We start from the raw sequence: 19,321 nt of genomic DNA on the forward strand, positions 1-19,321 counted from the left end.
GATTCCAGCTTCATTCTTTTTGCATGTGAGTATCCAGGGTCCCCAGCACATTTTTGTGGAAAAGATTGTCCTTTCCCTGTTGAATTTTCTTGGCACCCTTGTTAAAAATTATTTGCCCATATATACAAGGGTTTATTTCTGGGCTCTCTATGCTTTTCCATTGATCTGTATGTCTATTTTTATACTAGTCCCATACTGTTTTGATTATTATAGCTTTGTAGTAAGTTTTGAAATAGGGAAATGTGAGTCCTCATGTTTTGAGTCTCCCAGTTTTGTTCTTTTTTTTTAAGATTGTTCTGGTTACAGAGGTTACCTTTGAGATTCCATATGAATTTTAGATTGGGTTTCCTCTTTGCAAAAATTATCATTGGGATTTTGATAGAGATTGCATTGAATTTGAAGATTACTTTGGGTAGTTGTGACATTTTAACAATATTAAGTCTTTCAATCCATGAACATGGGATGTGTTTCCATTTATTTATGTCTTTAGTTTCTTGTAGCACTGTTTTGTAGTTTTCATTTTACAAGTCATTCACCTTCTTGATTAAAGTTAATTCTTAAGTATTTTATTCTTTAAGTTATTATAAATGGAATTGTTTTTGTAATTTTCTTTTCAGATTGTTCATTGTTCACATATAGAAATGCAACAGATTTTTGTGTGTTGACTTTGTATAGCCTGCTGTTTTGCTGAATTTATTTGTTAGTTCTAAGAGTTTTTTTGTGTGGAATCTAGAGTTTTCCACATGTAAAATCATCATTGAAAAACAGAGATAATTTTACTTCTTTCTTTCTTTCTGGTTTGGATGTGTTTTATTTCTTTTTCTTGCCTGATTGCTCTGGCTAGAATTTCCAATACTGTGTTGAGAAGAGGTGGTGAAACAAGGCATCCTAGCCTTGTTCCTGATCTAGAGGAAATGCTTTCAGTTTTTCACCATGGAGTATTATGTTCACTGTGGGTTTTTCATATATGGCTTTTATTCTTCTATTCCTTGTTTTAGTATTTTTGTAATTTTGTTGAATGCTTTTTCTACATCAACTGAAATGATGATGTTAGGCTTTTTTCCTTTATTTCTTCTGTTGATGTAATATGTTACATTGGTCAGTTTTCATATGTTGAACCATCCTTGCGTTGTAGGAATAAATCCTACTTGGTCATGTATAATTCTTTTACTATGCTGCCAAAATCTGTTTGCTAGTATTTTTGTTGAGGATTTTTGTGTCTTCATAGAAGATAATTAGTTGTCTTGTAGTGTCTTTGGCTTTGGTATCAGGGTAATTCTGGCCTTGTTGAATGAATTTGAAAGTGTTCCCTTCACCAAATATTTTAAGTGTAGGTTTTGTTATGGTTTGAGTATTTTTAAATGTAAATCTTTAATCTATCTGGTTGGTGAATATAATCTGATACAGAGAAACAAATTCAGATTTAAATATTTTCAATATTAATTTAAAATTAAAAGTGAAATAGAATATGTTCAATGCTGTGGTAGTAACTCTGAGATCTAAATGAAACTTTCTGGAACAGTAGAATAGTTTCAAGACACGGGTAACCAGAGTTTATTAATACTACTGAAAAAATTATAACAATTATCTCTAAAATGAGCTTCAGTCAAACAGTTTACAGATGAATTCTTCCAAATTTTAAGGCACAGATAATTTAGTATATATAAACATTATTAGAACACAGAAAATGGAAAATTGCAAAACTTTCCAATTCATTTTATAAGTATAGTATAATGATATAAAAAATTGACAAACTTAGCAGAAAAAAGAAAATGCCAGGCCAATCTCATTTATGAACAGGGAAACAAAACCTTAAATAGAAATAGTAGCAAGTCAAATTTGAACAGTTCATCCCAGAAGTGCAAAAGTATTTTAATACTTGGAAGTCTATAAATATGATACATCAGTGAAGAAAGGCAAGATGAGTAAAACATAGTGACCATTGCAGTTTATTTTATAAAAAGAAATACAAGCATGTTACTGACAAATCTCACCAATCCTTTTGTTTTGTTATTTGTATCTCATATATAAGCAGCATATACATGAATTTCCATTTTAAACCCATTATGAGGGGCTTTTAGCAAGAGACTTTAATTCATTTGGATTTTTCATTACTAATATATTTAATCTTACCTTATGTTTTCTGCTATTTTTGTACTGCTCCTCTCTTGGTTCCCTAATGTTTTTTTGTTTTGTTTTGTTTTGTTTTGTTTTTTATTGTTGGTGTTGTATTTGCTTTTCTCCAGTGATTTGGTAGGTGTACGTTCAATTTTAATGTTTATTGTGGTTATTTTTAAATTGTTCAAAGGACTCTTGCTTCTCTAATGGTCCAAGTCAACACTAAGATCTCTTTTTCTTGTCTAATATTAGGGAACCAAGAGAGGAGCAGTACAAAAATAGCAGCTCAAATGGATCATTTATTCAAGAAATTCTTTGAAGGAAGATACATGGAGTCATATTTTTGTTTTGTTATTTGTATCTCATATATAAGCAGCATATAAATGGATTTCCATTTTAAACCCATTATGAGGAGCTTTTAACAAGAGCACCTTTCTCTGTACTCTAGTATCATTATATTTCTAATAGTTTCATCTCTAGCTTTTTACTCTACATTCTAGGGCATTCTCTAAAGTATGTGTTCTGTATCACTGAATGAAACATCATAATGCTTTTATCCTTGTTTTCTCCAGTGTGGTTTTAATTCTTATTTTTCATCTTTTCATCTTGAACTGTCCTTTAACTTCCTGTTCAAAGATAAGAACTTTGTTTTAAATGATTCCAAATAGTTTTTTAAAATTTTGTCTGATTCCTGTTTTTAGATGAATTTCCTCTCTTTGAATCATAAGAATGCTATTCCCAGGAATGTTTGCCAAAAGACCATATATGTAATAGCTCCACATTTTCTTCAACTCAGGTCATATTTAATATATAGCTGTATAGGTTCTTAGGTCTCTCTGTTAGCTCAGTTTCCAGGATCTTTGTGTGGTTTTCTTCTCCTTCATCCTGGTTGTGTGCTGTTCTGAACAGGTGAGCATGTAGAAAAATGATAGTCTCAGATATTCACTTCTATCAGAGGTCCTTAACATCTGTCCTGTAGACAGCATTTTACATGGGTTACTCTCTATTGTTTTAAGGATGCAGTTCACCACTACAAACCCTTCTCTACTTCTTGGCAAATTGTTCACTGAGTAATTAGTCTCTGACTAGATTGAGTAACTGTAGTAAGAGAGGGGCAACAGGAAATATCACTGGATGCTGTCTGAAAAAACAGCTGCATGGCTTTCTCTTAGTACCTGGTTTTCTGTTAGTATGTTTCTGAACCAGAAGAAGATAGTGAAAGAGGAACCAAGGATCTTTATATCTCCTTATATATGACTTGTTCTCTCTCACAGAGTGACTGGTGGGTATTTTTCATTTCTGTTACATTGGCTTGGAGTACCTCAGTCTCTTCATTGTTTTCAACCAATACTAGTTGAGTTTTACTAGGTGCCAGACACTTTGCTGGGTACTGGTTATATATATAATGTGAACAAAACCGTGTCATTTCTTTCATTGATAACAAGTAGTTTCTAGACTTTGTCAGTAATATATTTTGGTGATGATGTGATGTTTTATTTTCCTCTTCTTTTTTTCTTGATAAATATTTTCTGGCAAGTTGAGAAAACCTGTCTTAATAACTGTAGTCTAGATACAGCTTAAATTCTTGCTACATATGTAATTTTTTAAGCTACTCTAGATCCAGGAAATAATTTTAAGGAATACAAGTGTTCATTCTCTTGACCTTAAAGTATTACTTCCCCTAAACCTCTCATCATAACTAACTTACTACTCTCACATTTTTTTTTCTAGCTTTCTTAGCTAGGTGAATAAAATGATCATACCAACAAAGTTGTTGTATTTTATATGACGATCTTAATAAATGTTTTGGTATTATATAACAGAGGTTTCATTTTGGAAGAGATTCATATCTGTTTGAAAGGCAGTAAAGCTGCATTAGGTGATAATAGATGAAGTATTTACTTGGTTTTTAAATTTATTGCCTGGCATTTATTATTAAAAATAAAATTTGAGGGATTTGATTTTTTTCACCAATTTGTACATAAGAAACCAGTTTGTTTTTGTGTGTGATTCTTGTATTTATAGAAACTTACTCTAGAACCTTTTATACTTAATATTTCCAGCAAATATTATGAGCTTTTAAACATAACCTAATAATAATAATAATAATAATAATAATAATCACAGAACTAAAGTATATAAATATACAAGAAGGAACACAAAGTAGACATAGACCTATAAGTGTGACATGTAATGAATAAAGTAACTATTTAATTTTGGTAAGTAAATCTGTAAAAGTAAGAGAATACTGACTTAGAGTTTGGATAGCTAACATGCTGGTTATGTAATTTGTAATAGGGTTATTGTCAAGGAAAGAGAATTTTAAATAAAACAGTACCTGGCAATTATATGACACATCTTATTTTAATTTCTTGGACTGGTCACTATTTAAAAGCAAGAAATTTTGTGTGTGTTCTGGTTGGGGCAGAATCACGTTTATAAGATTGTAGTCATCTTGAGGGTAAGAACTATATATAAATTATTTTGTGCAGCAGAATATTGTAGTCAAAAGAGCTGTGTATTGATGAAGAAGATAGAATCCTTAGGGAGAAACATAGTATCTTTCTTAGCCTGTAATAAGATTAATTGTAATATTTATTTTAAAGGTAGTGGTCAGGATTTGGAAGTATTTTCATGTTAACTACACCAGTCTCAAGCAGTTTGTTCACACCTGGGGCAATTGTGTTAAATTTGTTGTTGTGTAGGTGGAAGGGAACAACTTCTTAGGTGAAGTGCATAGTATGATGTTCACAGCTCTGTCACCTAGGGATTAGAAATCTGTTCCCCTGCTCCCACTGCACTTACGTGTCTGCAAAGAGATCCCATGGCCCTACTCTACATTGCTGTCTTTAGCTGAAAATCAGTCTCAGAGAATTTGCAATTTGTGTTGATCCTTCAGCTAATCATGCTATTCCAGCAGCATTTTACATTCACATTGTGGTAAGAAACATGGCTAAATTGGTGCATTATAGTTATTTTGTTGAAGAGGTAGTTAGCATTGCTAAAAGATTTAAGCTTTATGTCCATTAGACACTTGCCTAAATACTGTTTGGTCTGTTTCCTACAGGTTTGATATTTGCAAACTGGTTTTATTTGTGTTGTACCTCAGTAAGAGGATACTTGACATGTTTTTCCAAAAAACAATCATGTTTATATAACATGTAAATGTAACTTCAATTTTAAACACATAAACTGTATATGTATAATAATTGATAATGCTTGTTTTTAGGGGCCACCTACAGATGCTCCTGCTGTGGACACAGCAGAACAAGTCTATATTTCTTCCCTGGCACTGTTGAAAGTAAGTATTAAGTGTAGTTATTTGTTTTACAGAGCTCTGTTACTTTCACTCTTTTACTTTGGAGTATTAGTCAGTTTAACCCACTCAGACATAAGCTGTTGTTTTAGGTGTATCCATAAAATAGGTTGTTTTATTTCCACTAAAACAAAATTAGGTTATTCATTTAAAAAAAAAAAAGGACCAAAGATCTCAAAGCATTGTGTCTATATATCTTTGACTTTACAGATGTTAAAACATGGTCGTGCTGGAGTTCCAATGGAAGTTATGGGTCTAATGCTTGGAGAATTTGTTGATGATTATACCGTCCGAGTGATTGATGTGTTTGCTATGCCACAGTCAGGAACAGTGAGTATTTTTATGGTTGCCTGCTGCAAGTAAAGTGTGTCTTTTCCCTTTCTTTTTCTGTCCAAAGTAACTTTCATCATATTTTCTCTTCCTGATAGGAAAAATTAATCATAAGATTAAAGATAGAAATTTCTAGACTACATTGAATTGAGTCATTCATCTTTTAAAATGCATCATAAATTCCTTGTAGGTCCACAAACTGAATGATGTTAACATTAAATCCCTTTACTCATACCTTCAGATTTAGTAACAACATACTAGACTTACAAGTTAGTTACCCTAAAACAATAGGGTATTAGTTTGATTAGCTTGAACACTTGGTTCAAAAGATTTCAGACTCTTGGATTTTTAATTCATGCAGTTATCTAGTCCTCATTGTTTTGAAATATGGCCTTTTAAAATAAATATGTTGGTAAATCACTCTTAAGATTTTCATATTCAAAATGTTAAGTTTTAAAATAAAAAAAAAAAAACATGGCAATCTTCAGTTCTGTTTGCCCAGGCATGGTAATTTGTTTTATTACAAGAAGCATATTTTATACAGACTTTGAAAGTCATCTATTCTGTTTGTTTAGAATGAATTGTTCTTTCTGGAATTCTTTTGTTTTGTTTAAGGCACTGGACTTGTGCATTTAGATTTAAAGAAAAGGCCAAAAACAGTAAACATTTTACCTACCTTCTGAAAAATAACACACATAGTCTTCTCATCTTTTTGCCTAGAAAAATATAATCTGTATGTGATGGATTTTTTTCCCCTTAAATATGTAACATTTCTCTTATTGAGCCTTGTAAAATCTCTGGATTAAAGAAATTTTTGTCGTAAAGCTGTTTGCTCTGTTTGAGGATTTTTACTATGATATACTTTGATAAAGTAGATACTAGAGAAAAACAAATTATATTTTTAAATAATGTAATGTGTGTCCGTATAATAAGCATTTTACATGTAGTAGTTCCTACAAAATGCGGTACATTTGTAAATCATGCAAAATATAGAAAAATAGACAAATTTTTCTCTAAATAGACCAGTTTGTTGAGGTTATTTGGATCTGCTGATTTTTGACCATATCCATCATATTTGTTTTGTTCATCTGGACATAAAAATCCTACTTATTAACTAAAGATTTTAACGTAAGTCAAGACTTACCATACTATTTTTTCATTTCAGAATATATAAAATACATAATAAAATTGTTAATTGTTATGTATTGTCCTTATGTGCGTGTCCATTATAAAGGGTTTTTAAAAGTTTAATATCATTTCCTTGTAAATTCTGTCCAACAATATAAAATAGATTTTAATCCCCTTGCTCACTATATACTAGGATTAGGAAGTTTTTCTTCTGTCCCAAGAGTGAGCAAACTTTTTCTATAAATATGCAAGTCTCTGGATCATAGTCTTGTATTTTTGTCTTATTTTTTTAAACAACCCTTTAAAAATGTAAAAAGTGATGCTTAGTGTGTAGGCAGCAGATTGCATACTCCTGTTTTTGAGGATACACTCTCAGTTAGAATTCAAAATACTGTTTGTTTTGGTGGGAACAAGTACTTATGTTAACCGGTTTGTTTAAATAGATTAGACTGCAATTCCCGATGTTAGATGAAAATGTTGTGGGACCTATGATGGCAGTGTTCTGTCAGTGGAGAGGTGACATGAGTGCCTTTAATTCTTCCATATTCTAAAATCATCATTTGGTTGAATTAGAAAAATAACACAGCATTTAAGAGATTATCTCTTAGTGGGGAACTTTTTGTGAATGCTCTTATATTTCAGGTGGTATTCAAAAGTACATATTTTTTCCCAACCATCTAATATATCAAGTAGTCCTAATCAAAGCACTTAAATTCCTCCCTTCCCAACTCACCCACCCACCCAAGAAACAAACAGTAACAACTCTGGGAAACTAATAAATTGTTTTCCTTCTTCAAAGTGTTTATATTACTGAAAAAGACTTGAGGCTGTTGATTATTGAAATAGCTGTGTAGTTATAGAACTTTGAATGACATGGAAGAGACAGTGCTTATCAGTTATCAGAGCATATGGCGTTAGGATTGTAACACCTGCCCAGAGAGTCAGTTCAGTTATCTGGTGTCTCTGGTGTGCATGTGTAGGTATGTGGTGTGTGTGTACATATGTGCACACACACCTAGTCATATAATCCATAAACTCTTAAAGGATCTTGATAATTGTCTTAACTCGGCTAACAGCAGTTTAGTATTTGGCAACTTTAGAACCTTTGTGGATGTACAGTTTATAATTCAATGACATAGGTGGGTATCAAATATGGGTATCAGACCTATCAAAGCATTTTGGAATACCAATATAATATACATAGTTTTTTTGGAGGGTAACCTTTTATTGTAATAAAGTTTGGGGGGTAACCTACATTGTAATAAAGTTTTTTTTCTCATAATTATAAAAATTAATCATTCTTCTTTCTTTCTAAACCAGGGTGTCAGTGTGGAGGCAGTTGATCCAGTGTTCCAAGCTAAAATGTTAGATATGTTGAAGCAGACAGGAAGGTAAGTATTTTTAAATGATTATATGAAGGAATAATAGGAAATAGTTGCAGAAGTGTATCTCAAAATTTTGGATGTTCACCAATTAAAAAAACAAGGCCATGTAGTTAATGTAAAAGTATCACTCTCAGTGCTGTGTGCCACCTGCCCAGTATCTTCCCTCTAGAATCAAAGAAATTTGCCAGTGAGAAAACTGCCTTATGTTAGCCACGTAGTAAGCTTGGGCTGTAGGTGTCCTCTGTTTAGCATTAAGAGTTACTCTGCAGTCACTTACAGTTGAAAAGTTTGTATGTTCCATGTATTTGAGAGAGTTGCAACTGAATAAGATTCTGAATATTTAATTGTATTTGTAGGCGCGTGAACATTTAAGATAGCGAAAGTGGAATCTAAATATTATTCACCTTTTTCCTCCCAGGTTAAATCTCTCAGTAGTTGTCATTCTCTTGCTCAAATTCTTCTACTGTGGAAAAAACTTCAAAATTAACGTTAGCAAAAGGCTTAGCAGCTGAGCAGAACAGTGCAAATTGGTTTTTGACTGAGTTCCTATTTCTGCTGCTGGTTTAATTGATATTTAATCCTTTCACAACAGTGGATCCTGGTGTCCATTGTTAAAAATGTACTCTGCCTGGAAAATCCAACTCCAGAGCTAAGGAGTTAAAGACTAGGTATTTACTTGAATGCTGAAAGGGTAAAAACTGGCTCTGAGAAAGTGTGGTAACAAGGTGAAAAACTGAAAGCCTTATCTACCACTGCTAATGTGCATCCCTTAATGATAGCACTCCTTTGTCACGCTTACTCATTTCCATGTTTTCTGGATAATATGGTGTATGATTTCAGTGTTTTCTAATGGTGCTTTTTCACACCTGTGTGTTTTTCATCTCTTCTTAATTTATACCCCGTTAGTGTGTTGTTTCTTGTCCTATCATAAAAGTATTATTTGCTCTGTTTTGAACAGCTGAATGCCCTCTTTGTTTCAGGCCTGAGATGGTTGTTGGTTGGTATCACAGTCACCCTGGCTTTGGTTGTTGGCTTTCTGGTGTGGATATCAACACTCAGCAGAGCTTCGAAGCCTTGTCGGAGAGAGCTGTGGCCGTGGTGGTGGATCCTATTCAGAGTGTAAAAGGAAAGGTAGCGTAGATTCCATCTCTGTTAGCATCTACTGCTACATTCTATTTACAGAGACATCTGTAAAAATTTGTTTTGTTTAAAGCAAGATTCTTAATTACACATAGAAAAAAAACCCTGTTTACTTTAAAAACAAACAAACAAGCAAAAAATTTTGTACAAGTCGAAAAATGTGTTCTGGTATTATTAGCAGTTTAACTACTTTAATCACCTATTGTCTAATCACAACATTTATCTCTTAAGTTTTTTTAATTTCATAGATTTAGGAATGTTAATCATACTAAAAACCTGCTATACACGTTTTATTAGTATTTTAATAAACGTTGATCTACCTTCCTTTACTTTAAAATGGTGAATTTAGGATTGGCACATCATTTAAAAATCTACTTTAAAGAGCCCTGTTTTGCAGACTTTGTTCAGGACATACTCTGAGTTGTATGTTCCAGATATTTTAGAAAATGAAAACTTGCCCCAAGGACATGGTAACCATTCTCATTTTTGGAGTGCGGACACAGATGAATGATTAAATATGCTAAATGATTCTGAAAAGAACTTGCAAAGCATATTGGGCTGTAGTTGTCCTTTGTTAAAAACCTTTTGTTGTTTTTTTGGAGGGAGGGCGGGTGGGGGGATTCGTTCGTTCGTTCGTTCATTCTTTCTTTTTTTTATTTCTTTCTTTCTAGCCCCATATGCCATTTTCCTATTTCCTGCCTCATGACAGCAGGGAGCAGCTCTATTATCACCTTCACAGAGCTGTCTGCAAATGTGAGAGGCAATTCGATTTTGCTCAACCACAGGGAGAGTGGATTAGAAAAACTACAGAACATACAGAAATTGGCTAGGTGGTTGCTGCTTTAAAATACTGCTGAGGTGTCTTGTTTGAGCATGTACTTCCATTGTAGTGTAGAATAATTGTTAAAATAAAATCATAATACATTTATGGAATCCTTTTTATTCAGCTTTCATAAATAATTTTTAGAGCACTTAAAAATAAATAATAGCTTGCTATCTATCAGACCTGGAATTTGATAGTACTGCAGATTACATTTACATCTGCTCACCAGCTCAAACAAACTAAATATGGCTGTTAAAACATGGAGTTTTTATCTCATGAATTTGTAGTTGAATGCTTTCTGACATCATATTATTATGATGAATAAAAATTGAGGTCTTCCCTAAATCATGATCCTATTAGATATGATTTAGCCTTTCAGAGGCAGAAACTAGCCACAAAAACAATAATAGCAACTGAGGTCTTAAGCAGTTCAGAATGGATAACTTCTGATGCTGTGTACCCATATCTCTAGCTGTTTAGTTTCTTTTTTTCCAAGAGTATTGTTATTTAACTGATATAAAGAGTTGAAAACCCTTGATTTTTTGTTAGTTTTAGGAAGTAAAGTACAGTATAATACTTCTTTAGTTCTGAGAGATTAAGTTACTTTTTCGTAACTCGTAAGTAATTATATTTCTGGAAAATAACAAAATTATCTGATTAAGAATCTCTACCACAATATTTACAAAAAAAAATTGAAACTTAGTTTTAAATATAATTAAGAGTTCTGTTTTGCAGTATTAGTGTGGCCGACTTTTTGTGATACCTGACTCATTATGGTGGTCACTTTGAAAAAGAAAATATAAACTTAAATACAATGAAAGAAAGCATTCTCAAAATAGAGTATAAATAAATGAGTATGTATTTTACTATTGGTTGTCTTGTTTATATTTTAACTGACAGTTTTAGTTTTCAGACCCAATTTAAGTATTATAAACCTCAGAATTTGCATTATTTATGTCTAATTGATCATAATTTATATTAAAAGAATGCATTCCATTTAAAAATGCACTTGTATCACATGACTTATGGTACAATGTAATATTTTTAAAAATATATTTGAAGTTAGTGAAGTAACATGTATGTATCACTTTGAAAATAGTTTTGAAAAATTCAGTATAAATATCTGTCATTGGTGATTGATATCACTTCTTATACCTAAGATACAGATTCATATAATTATCTCACCTGAAATAAGGATCTGGTTTTTTGTCATTAATGTGACTTAATCTATAATGTGTCTGAGTTTGGTTATAATTTATGGTTTTTTCAGTGTCAGTGCCTCTCAAAACTATGAACCAAATTAAATGCTAGCAAATCCATGGCCAGAGTGGTCTAGTTAAACAATGAAACTGAAGAATATAAACTTGTAAAAAATGAAGAGCATAAGACTCTTCCTCCCCCTTCCCTGCATTGTGATTTATCAACATTGTCAAAATATTTAGTAAGGCAATGATTAAATCAAGAGTTGAAATTATAATCTATTGTAAATAATTAAAGTTGGATCTCTGTTCACTTAATACCTCTTTCCTATATACTTTATATTTCCATTTTTATATATCTCAGTATTATCTTTCTGTTTTTGAGTGATTAGATAAGCATGGATTCTTTCTTTGTAATCTCAATTAATTCATTTAACTCTTTGTAACTCATTTAACTCATTCTTTGTAACTCAATTAATAGTGTTTGATGTCCTTTTATAGTTACTTGACTATAGGGAATTACTGCTGTGTGTCAAGTATTGTGAATCACCATTTCAACTTGTTTCATTTATTCTTTTCAGTTATTGTGGGCATAAACATTATTATTATTTCATTTTATATTAATGAAAGGATTAAAAAATAGGATCAAAAAGATTGCCCAAAATTACACCATTTTTATGTAGCAGAACAAGGTTACAAATCTAGATCTGTAACATTTCAGACATCAAGCTGTTTTACTTGCTCCTTAACATTAAATAATTATGAACAGAGTAATTAGAGTAACTCAGGAATGGAAAAAGAGTACCAGAGGTCATCACAGGACCTTTTCTTAGCTACGCTTGTAGGTGTTACTCCCTTCAGCATTAGTCAAGGGGAGGAGCTACCCATTTCCTCTAAGTTTTCAGTTCTCTGTACTTCTTCAGTAGGCATTATGTGTTAATTGATTTTTCTCATACAGTATTTGTTCTATTGCTTTTAAAAAACAATTTAGACAGACTCATCCCTATCAGCTTTTGTGACATCCCTAGGGCCAAACATTGGGCCCAACATAAATTTAATAATGTACTATGTGTTAAGAATCCATATCACTCTGTATGTATGTTATGTAATCCTATAAATGCTTGAAAATAATATAGGTGAAAATAATTAAGTGGAGACTAAGCATATAGGTATTACTAGTGAGTTCCACTCTAAACTTACCAGTGAAATAGTTTCTAAGATTCTCTGTTTGTTTGTAAAATACACATATTCAAGTACTGTAAATTTCAGTTCTCAAGCGGTACAGTGGCAGCCTCTTGCTTAAAATGATTTATCTTATATATTTAGCCCATAGCTGGATTTGATCCAGCAGCAAATTTAGAAGTTAATTCAACTTATAATATGACTGTATTTCTTCTTTTAAGGCAGAAGGAGTAATCAGTTTGTACAGTCATAAAACTAGCCTATTACTGTTACTACTTTTGAAAACTTACTTTCTTGTCAGGATTCCTGTCAGTAAAATGTAAAATGTTACCTGCCAACTAGTAATGATCTTTGTGTCTATTCTCTATTTTGAAAACATATAAAAACACTAATAACCCTTTAGTCCAAATAAATCTTCACACTGGCTCGATTTTCTAGGGAAATTTTTGTTTAATCTGATCAAAGTACTCACTCAATGAACTTTTAAAAAGGTGAAGTTTTTCTAGCCGCAGATCGATTTAGCTGGTATTTCTGTTTATCTGATGTGCTTATATGCTAGTTGTTCTGGAATACAAAATAAAAAATTGTCTTTGTCTCATTGAGAAGGTAAACCATATATATTTAGTATCACTACTGAGCCAGATACTATTCCTCTGCTGATTACAATTATATGCAGATAATCCTACATTACATACTGATACAATACAAATTGTAGTGACATAACTTTGTTTCTATACTATTAAATTGGTTGCTAGAGACAGAAATAACTCAACAAATATTTATTTGAACCTTGTTTGTGCCAATATGCAATAAAGTAGTAATTGTAAGGCAAACATAGTAAGTGCAAATTACAGGAGAAGGGAGAAATCAGTAGAAACTACACCAAGTAGAGGAAGCTTGGCATGAGCTTTGAGGGGTGGGCAGGACGTCACTCAGGAAAGAGGAGCTTGGCCTTCCTGGGGAAGAATGTAGAAATAGTACCGTTCCTGTTGGTACATTCTTGTTCATTCTTCTGTCACAGATAGATTAAAATGTAAAATGCGTATTTTTATTGTTTTTTAATCATTGTTTTACACAAAAGGTGGGCTTTGAAGAGTAAGTCTGAATACAGGAGGAAAAAATCAGGGAATGAATGTTATAACAACTTACCTTTTGCTTTGATGTCTAGAAGCCTATTACCTCCTTTTCATGGTAAGGGAGGCAAATATTTTACTTTCTCAGGGAATTTTTTTTTGAGAGGGCATCTCTCATATTTATTGATCAAATGGTTGTTAACAACAATAAAATTCTGTATAGGGGACTCAATGCACAATCATTAATCAACCCCAAGCCTAATTCTCAACAGTCTCCAATCTTCTGAAGCATAACGAACAAGTTCTTACATGGTGAACAAGTTCTTACATAGTGAATAAGTTCTTACATGGTGAACAGTACAAGGGCAGTCATCACAGAAACTTTCGGTTTTGATCACGCATCATAACCTATAAACAATAAAGTCAGATATGATTATTCGTTTTTCTCAGGGAATTTTTTATCAGAAACTCATAAGGTTGTGGAGATTTTAAACTACTCAAGTAATAGTTTTGTAGTAATAGCTTTTTCTTCTTTTTTAAAAAAAATACAGTGAAGGCAGGGCATAATGAAGATCACAGGCTCTTTTGTAATCATTAGATCACATTAGAATCCCACTTTTTATCTCTTCTTTACAGCATGACCTTAATCAAATTACCTCATCTTTAGCTTCAAGTTTTCTCATCTATAAAACAGATTTAGTAACTGTCTCATAGTATTATGCATATTATGAAGTGATACACAGTGATTGCAGTCTTACACATGCCATATAGGGAGGTGTACAGCAAATGGCAATTTATTCTGAAGAGTAAAATAATTGATATTTAAAAGGAGAAACAACTAGCATATCTTAAAAAATAGAATGTGAATATTTGTTTCAGAAAATTGGGTAGAGAACAAGTCTATAAATTAATTCCTAAGTTGTTCACTTTAAAATTATGAAGGTAGTGACTACAAAAGAAGTGAAGACTTTGCCTTGTATTTTGCACATCCTCATTTAGGAATGATCTTCTGGGTCAACTGATTTTTTATTGAGCATTTACTGTTTTCCAGTGTTTCTCAGGGGCCTGCTGGTAAAGAGGAAAATGAATAGATTGCATTGAATTTCTAGTCTTTGGAGGAATTGGTGTATTATACTCAAAACCCTTAAAACCATCTTGAGTTTGTTTCACCTGTTTATGTGTTGTTTTCCCCAGAATACTGGAGCCTCTTTTAGGGGAGAAATGTTTTTGTATCTTGGATTTTATATTGTGTCTTGCAACAAATAGTTCTCTTCATAAAATAAAATCAAGGAATGAATGTGTCAGTAGTCAGCTGTTACCAGTTGTGGCTGTTAGCATATAAATAAACTGCAATTGATTTTGTGAGGTTTAATAAGTAATTTTTGTCTGTTAGCAGTCATAGAGTCATTTATTAAATGCATGAAATGTGGAAATGACAAAGTCAGCAAGCAATTATATTCATAGAAAAACCTGCGAAATTAAACCTTGATGTATTAGAACCTTGTGTAATCAGAGCTGGAGTTAAGTTTAATGTGTCATTTGTCTTCCAAAGGTAGTGAAAGATATTTAGAATAGCTGTTACTCATAAGATTTTCTTCTAATCAGTATCCCGTATGGGTCAGATAGGTCTGGATAGTCCTAAGCTCATATTGTGCACCCCCCCCCCCATGCACATATACCTTTTTTTCATCTACTTCTCCAGATTGAAAGAAAAAAACAGAAAATAGGACCATAATAATTCTATTTCCACTCCAGATGCAGCTGTGAGCATACCCATTCAACTCATGGGACAAATTTAGTTACTATGTTACCTGTTGTTTGCTTCCTGTTTTTTCACTCTTATTACCAGTTTGAAGTTTTAAAACACTCTCAGACTTAATCTATGAGGACTTACAGAAAAAATACTATAGGTGCTAATGGGTCTTTACTGTTCCTGATAGACAAACTTAACAGTTTGTAACATTTATTTAGCCTATATAATCAGAAATTGTCAGGTAGGAATGTTAAAGTAGTGTTAAAATTCTAAGAAGCGTTAAGTCTTATATCGAACTAAAATATTTAGTGTAATTCTTTTAAGATAGAATTTCTGTATTAATGATTAAATTTCTGAGCTAGTGTATTATTTGTTTAGTACTTGCTATGCATTTTGAGTGATGTATATTTGCTTCAACTTAGTTGGAATCCAGCTGTTTTGGTAAAGACACAGGAAAACCTTAAAACAATGACCTGTTATCTGTAAGATATTATTTATTTACTGTTGCTCTGTAAGTGCTTTTCTTTCCCCAGTCTAATGATCCCTCATCATTCATTCAACATACACTTATCCGTCACTACTCTGTGTTAGGCATACACTGGAGATACAGAGAAGATGATCTTATCTACTCTGTCCGTAATGCGAGTGTTGTACCAGCAAATGGAAACTATGACTTTGTATAAGAGCCTTTTCATAGACCATATATATTTATTTAAGATTATAGTCAAATGATTTGACATTACCCCTTGTTAATTGTGAGGATGTTTCTGGACCTGGGGCCAATTTTTGGCAGGTTTGATTTTGTCATTGTAATTTCCTGAAGAGGGTAGAACTGATCATGGTAGTAAATTTTCTGATAAGCCATAATTGATTCCTCAGTGGTTATTCTTATACTACTAGTAAACGGACTAGTAGATGCCCACTGCCACTTTTCACATTCCAAATAACTTTACTGTATGCAGTTTTTATTCCAAATTAAACACAAGTCAGTGCTTTGTGGTTTTGTATTTTTCAGTTCAGCATGCCTTAGGAGAACTGTTCCATGAACTCAAAACTGCGCAAGGTTGAGGAAATGGGAAGTATACACAGGCACCCCTTCAAGATGTTGTAGGTTCAGTTTCAGACCACCATACTAGAGCCAGTATCACAATAAAGCAAGTCAAATGCATTTTTTGGTTTCCCAGTGCATGTACAAGTTATGTTTATACTGTAATCTGTTAAGTATATGATAGCATTATGTCTAAAAAAACACATATATAACCTTAGTTTGAAAAATACTTCATGGCTAAACAATGCTCACCATCATCTCAGCTTTTGGCTAGTCATAGTCACTGATCAGAGATCATCATAACAAATGCACTAATAACGAAAAAAGTTTGAGATACTATGAGAATTACCAAAACGTGATACCGAGACACGAAGTGAGCAAATGCTGTTGGAAAAATGATGCCAGTAGACTTGCTGGGTGCACGTTTGCCACAAACCTTCAATTTGTAAAAAATGGAGTATTTGTAAAGTGTAATACGGTGAGGTGCAATAATGTGGTATGCTCATATTTTGTGAAACCAGTAACTACATTTTCTGCAGATACTGAATGTCCCCCTTCTTGGGGGAAGGAAAAATAAACATGAATGGTAAAACTTCATATAAAATAGTAACCAAAAATGCTTCTGTAAAGCCTTTCTTTTCAGTAGATATTTATTATGTGTGCCATGCACTCTGCTGGGGAGTGGATATTCAATGGTGAATAAAACATAAACCTTAGTGTCAAATAATTGGATCTAGTAACAGTCTTTTCTTGCTTTTGTGTTAGGATAACTGTGACATAAAATGGCTTGGTGATGAAGAGTACTGGCTTTGGCACCCTGTGTATGTACAAATTATAATGGTATCACTTACTGTTGTATCATCTAAATTTATTCAAGTCCTCTGAGCCTCAGTTATATCTCATCCATAATTGAGAATATTAACACCTACCTTTTGGTGGTTGAGAAGATTAGACAGATAATTTCTATTAATAAACCCAATAATAATGCATGAAAATGACAAATAACAAAGTAATTGACCTTTACATATTTTTTGTACAAAAACGACCTTGCCTACTGAGATACGGCAGTTTGAAGGAGATATTTACATTTTTCTTTGAAGAGGAAGTTAAAGCACAAGAAATGTATGTGAGTCCTTTATTCCCCTTACCCGCCTTGCTAATAACATGGTTGAGCCTTTAGTCTCTAGAGCCTTTTATTCCTTTACTTTATGTGGAACTGTCAGTAAGCATACCAGTTGTGTTGCTTTAGACAGGAGAAAAGAACCTGAAGTCACTTGTTTCATTTCATGTCGGCTGCCTAAATAGCCACCAGATAGATTTGGTACCAGACCGGTAACCCAGAGCTCACCAGCTCTTGCAGCTCTTGCACCAGCTCTGTGAGGTGTCAGTCACGAGCAATTGTAAACGTTGAATAACTTGACCTAGATCACTAAACCAGCAAGTGATAGAGCCACAATTCTGACTCCATGGTGTCTCTGGCATTTAAACACCTGTACCATACTGACTGCATGCATCCACTGTAAAAAAAATCTGCTTATTTTATGACTTTATTCTTTTTAGAAAGTTTCATGAATCTCAAAATGTCTTAATTACCTTTTGCCATACTAGTTTCTAGAGATCGATTTGTTTTTATGAAGGCATATATGTTCAAAACTTGTGGCTTTACTGTTTGGATTTTGATTCATGTCTTCACATGTCAAAAAAAGTACACTCTGCTAGTTACAATCCCCATTTCTCCCAATATATTGAAGTTGTACTACAGATTTCTAGCTACAGTAAGCAATTCTCCAAGGATGAGGCAAGAAAACGTACATACACATAGGAATTTCTTTTCCAGAGCTAAAATTGACATTTTATAAATAATTTCTGTGTTGCAAGCTTGAGACTAAGAAATCACAGCAATTCAGTGATATGCATTTGGCATGAGTCAGTTTTAGTTCTGAGTGCTTTTCATTGGAAATGGCATAAAAAGTAAGATTTCCTTGAATTTTTTATGCTGTGGGCTTACAAGAGACATAAGATGTTTTTTTCTTATAGATGCCTGGTAGTGCGTGGCGGCAGAAGTAACAAAATGGTCACCAACCCCAGCAGTACTTCCCAGGTTACATGCACCCTTAATTTTTAAAGAATCTAGAAACAATCTAAGCAGTTGATAAGAGGTCATTTCTAGGTGATAAGGATATTTGATAGGGAGTGTTGCCTTTTTCCCCACACATAGCAGTTTTATAGTCATTTAGAAACTCATTATATATGGTAGTGAGTTTATGTTTCTAAGTATGTAACCAAACTGGTAGCTGAATTTTAAGTCCTTTTTTCTCTTTTTGATGTTTGACATTGATTTTGAGGTCTTAAAATGTTTTTTTCAAGCTTTTTAAAAATTATTATCATTAAAAATCACTTTATGTATAACACTTCCCTTAGTCATTGACTGGTATATATGCAATTGGAAGTTCAAAAGATAGCTACTGTTAAAAAAGAGAAAAAGATTGTGAATTATAGTTAACTACTGCCAGAAGTGCGTATGCCTTTTTCTTTCAAACACCTTTGTATTAAAGTAATTTTAAAAGGTTTACTTAAAAAATAGCTGCCTCTGAATGTAAAAATTGGGAACTATAGACTGGTGCTTTAGAAATTTAGTCTGGTCTTTCAGTGACCTAGCAGTTGATACAAAAACATTAATTTAAAAATAAGTAGTATATTGGATAAACTGTGCTATACTCCTGAAAGAAGCCAAAAAATTATGGATTACACTGAATTTGAAAATAATTAGTTTTGAGTCCTAAACCAGGTTCATTATTAAAATGAAATGTTCGGTGCTTGACCCTG

The 19,321-nt window shown here is 32.8% G+C and overlaps 1 protein-coding gene across 2 annotated transcripts in view; it reads left to right on the forward strand.

Moving 5' to 3' along the window:
* PSMD14 (proteasome 26S subunit, non-ATPase 14) overlaps nucleotides 1-19,321 on the forward strand; it is an 87,825-nt gene that overhangs the window by 42,494 nt on the left and 26,010 nt on the right. For both annotated transcript variants that reach the window (XM_017663793.3, XM_017663794.3), the window contains exons 4-7: nucleotides 5,348-5,419; nucleotides 5,645-5,764; nucleotides 8,213-8,283; nucleotides 9,258-9,408. In XM_017663793.3, coding sequence (XP_017519282.1) covers nucleotides 5,348-5,419; nucleotides 5,645-5,764; nucleotides 8,213-8,283; nucleotides 9,258-9,408 — 414 coding nt within the window. The remainder of the gene's footprint in view (nucleotides 1-5,347; nucleotides 5,420-5,644; nucleotides 5,765-8,212; nucleotides 8,284-9,257; nucleotides 9,409-19,321) is intronic.

This window comes from Manis javanica, chromosome 7 (assembly GCF_040802235.1).
Source record: "Manis javanica isolate MJ-LG chromosome 7, MJ_LKY, whole genome shotgun sequence".
Lineage (NCBI taxonomy): Eukaryota > Metazoa > Chordata > Mammalia > Pholidota > Manidae > Manis > Manis javanica.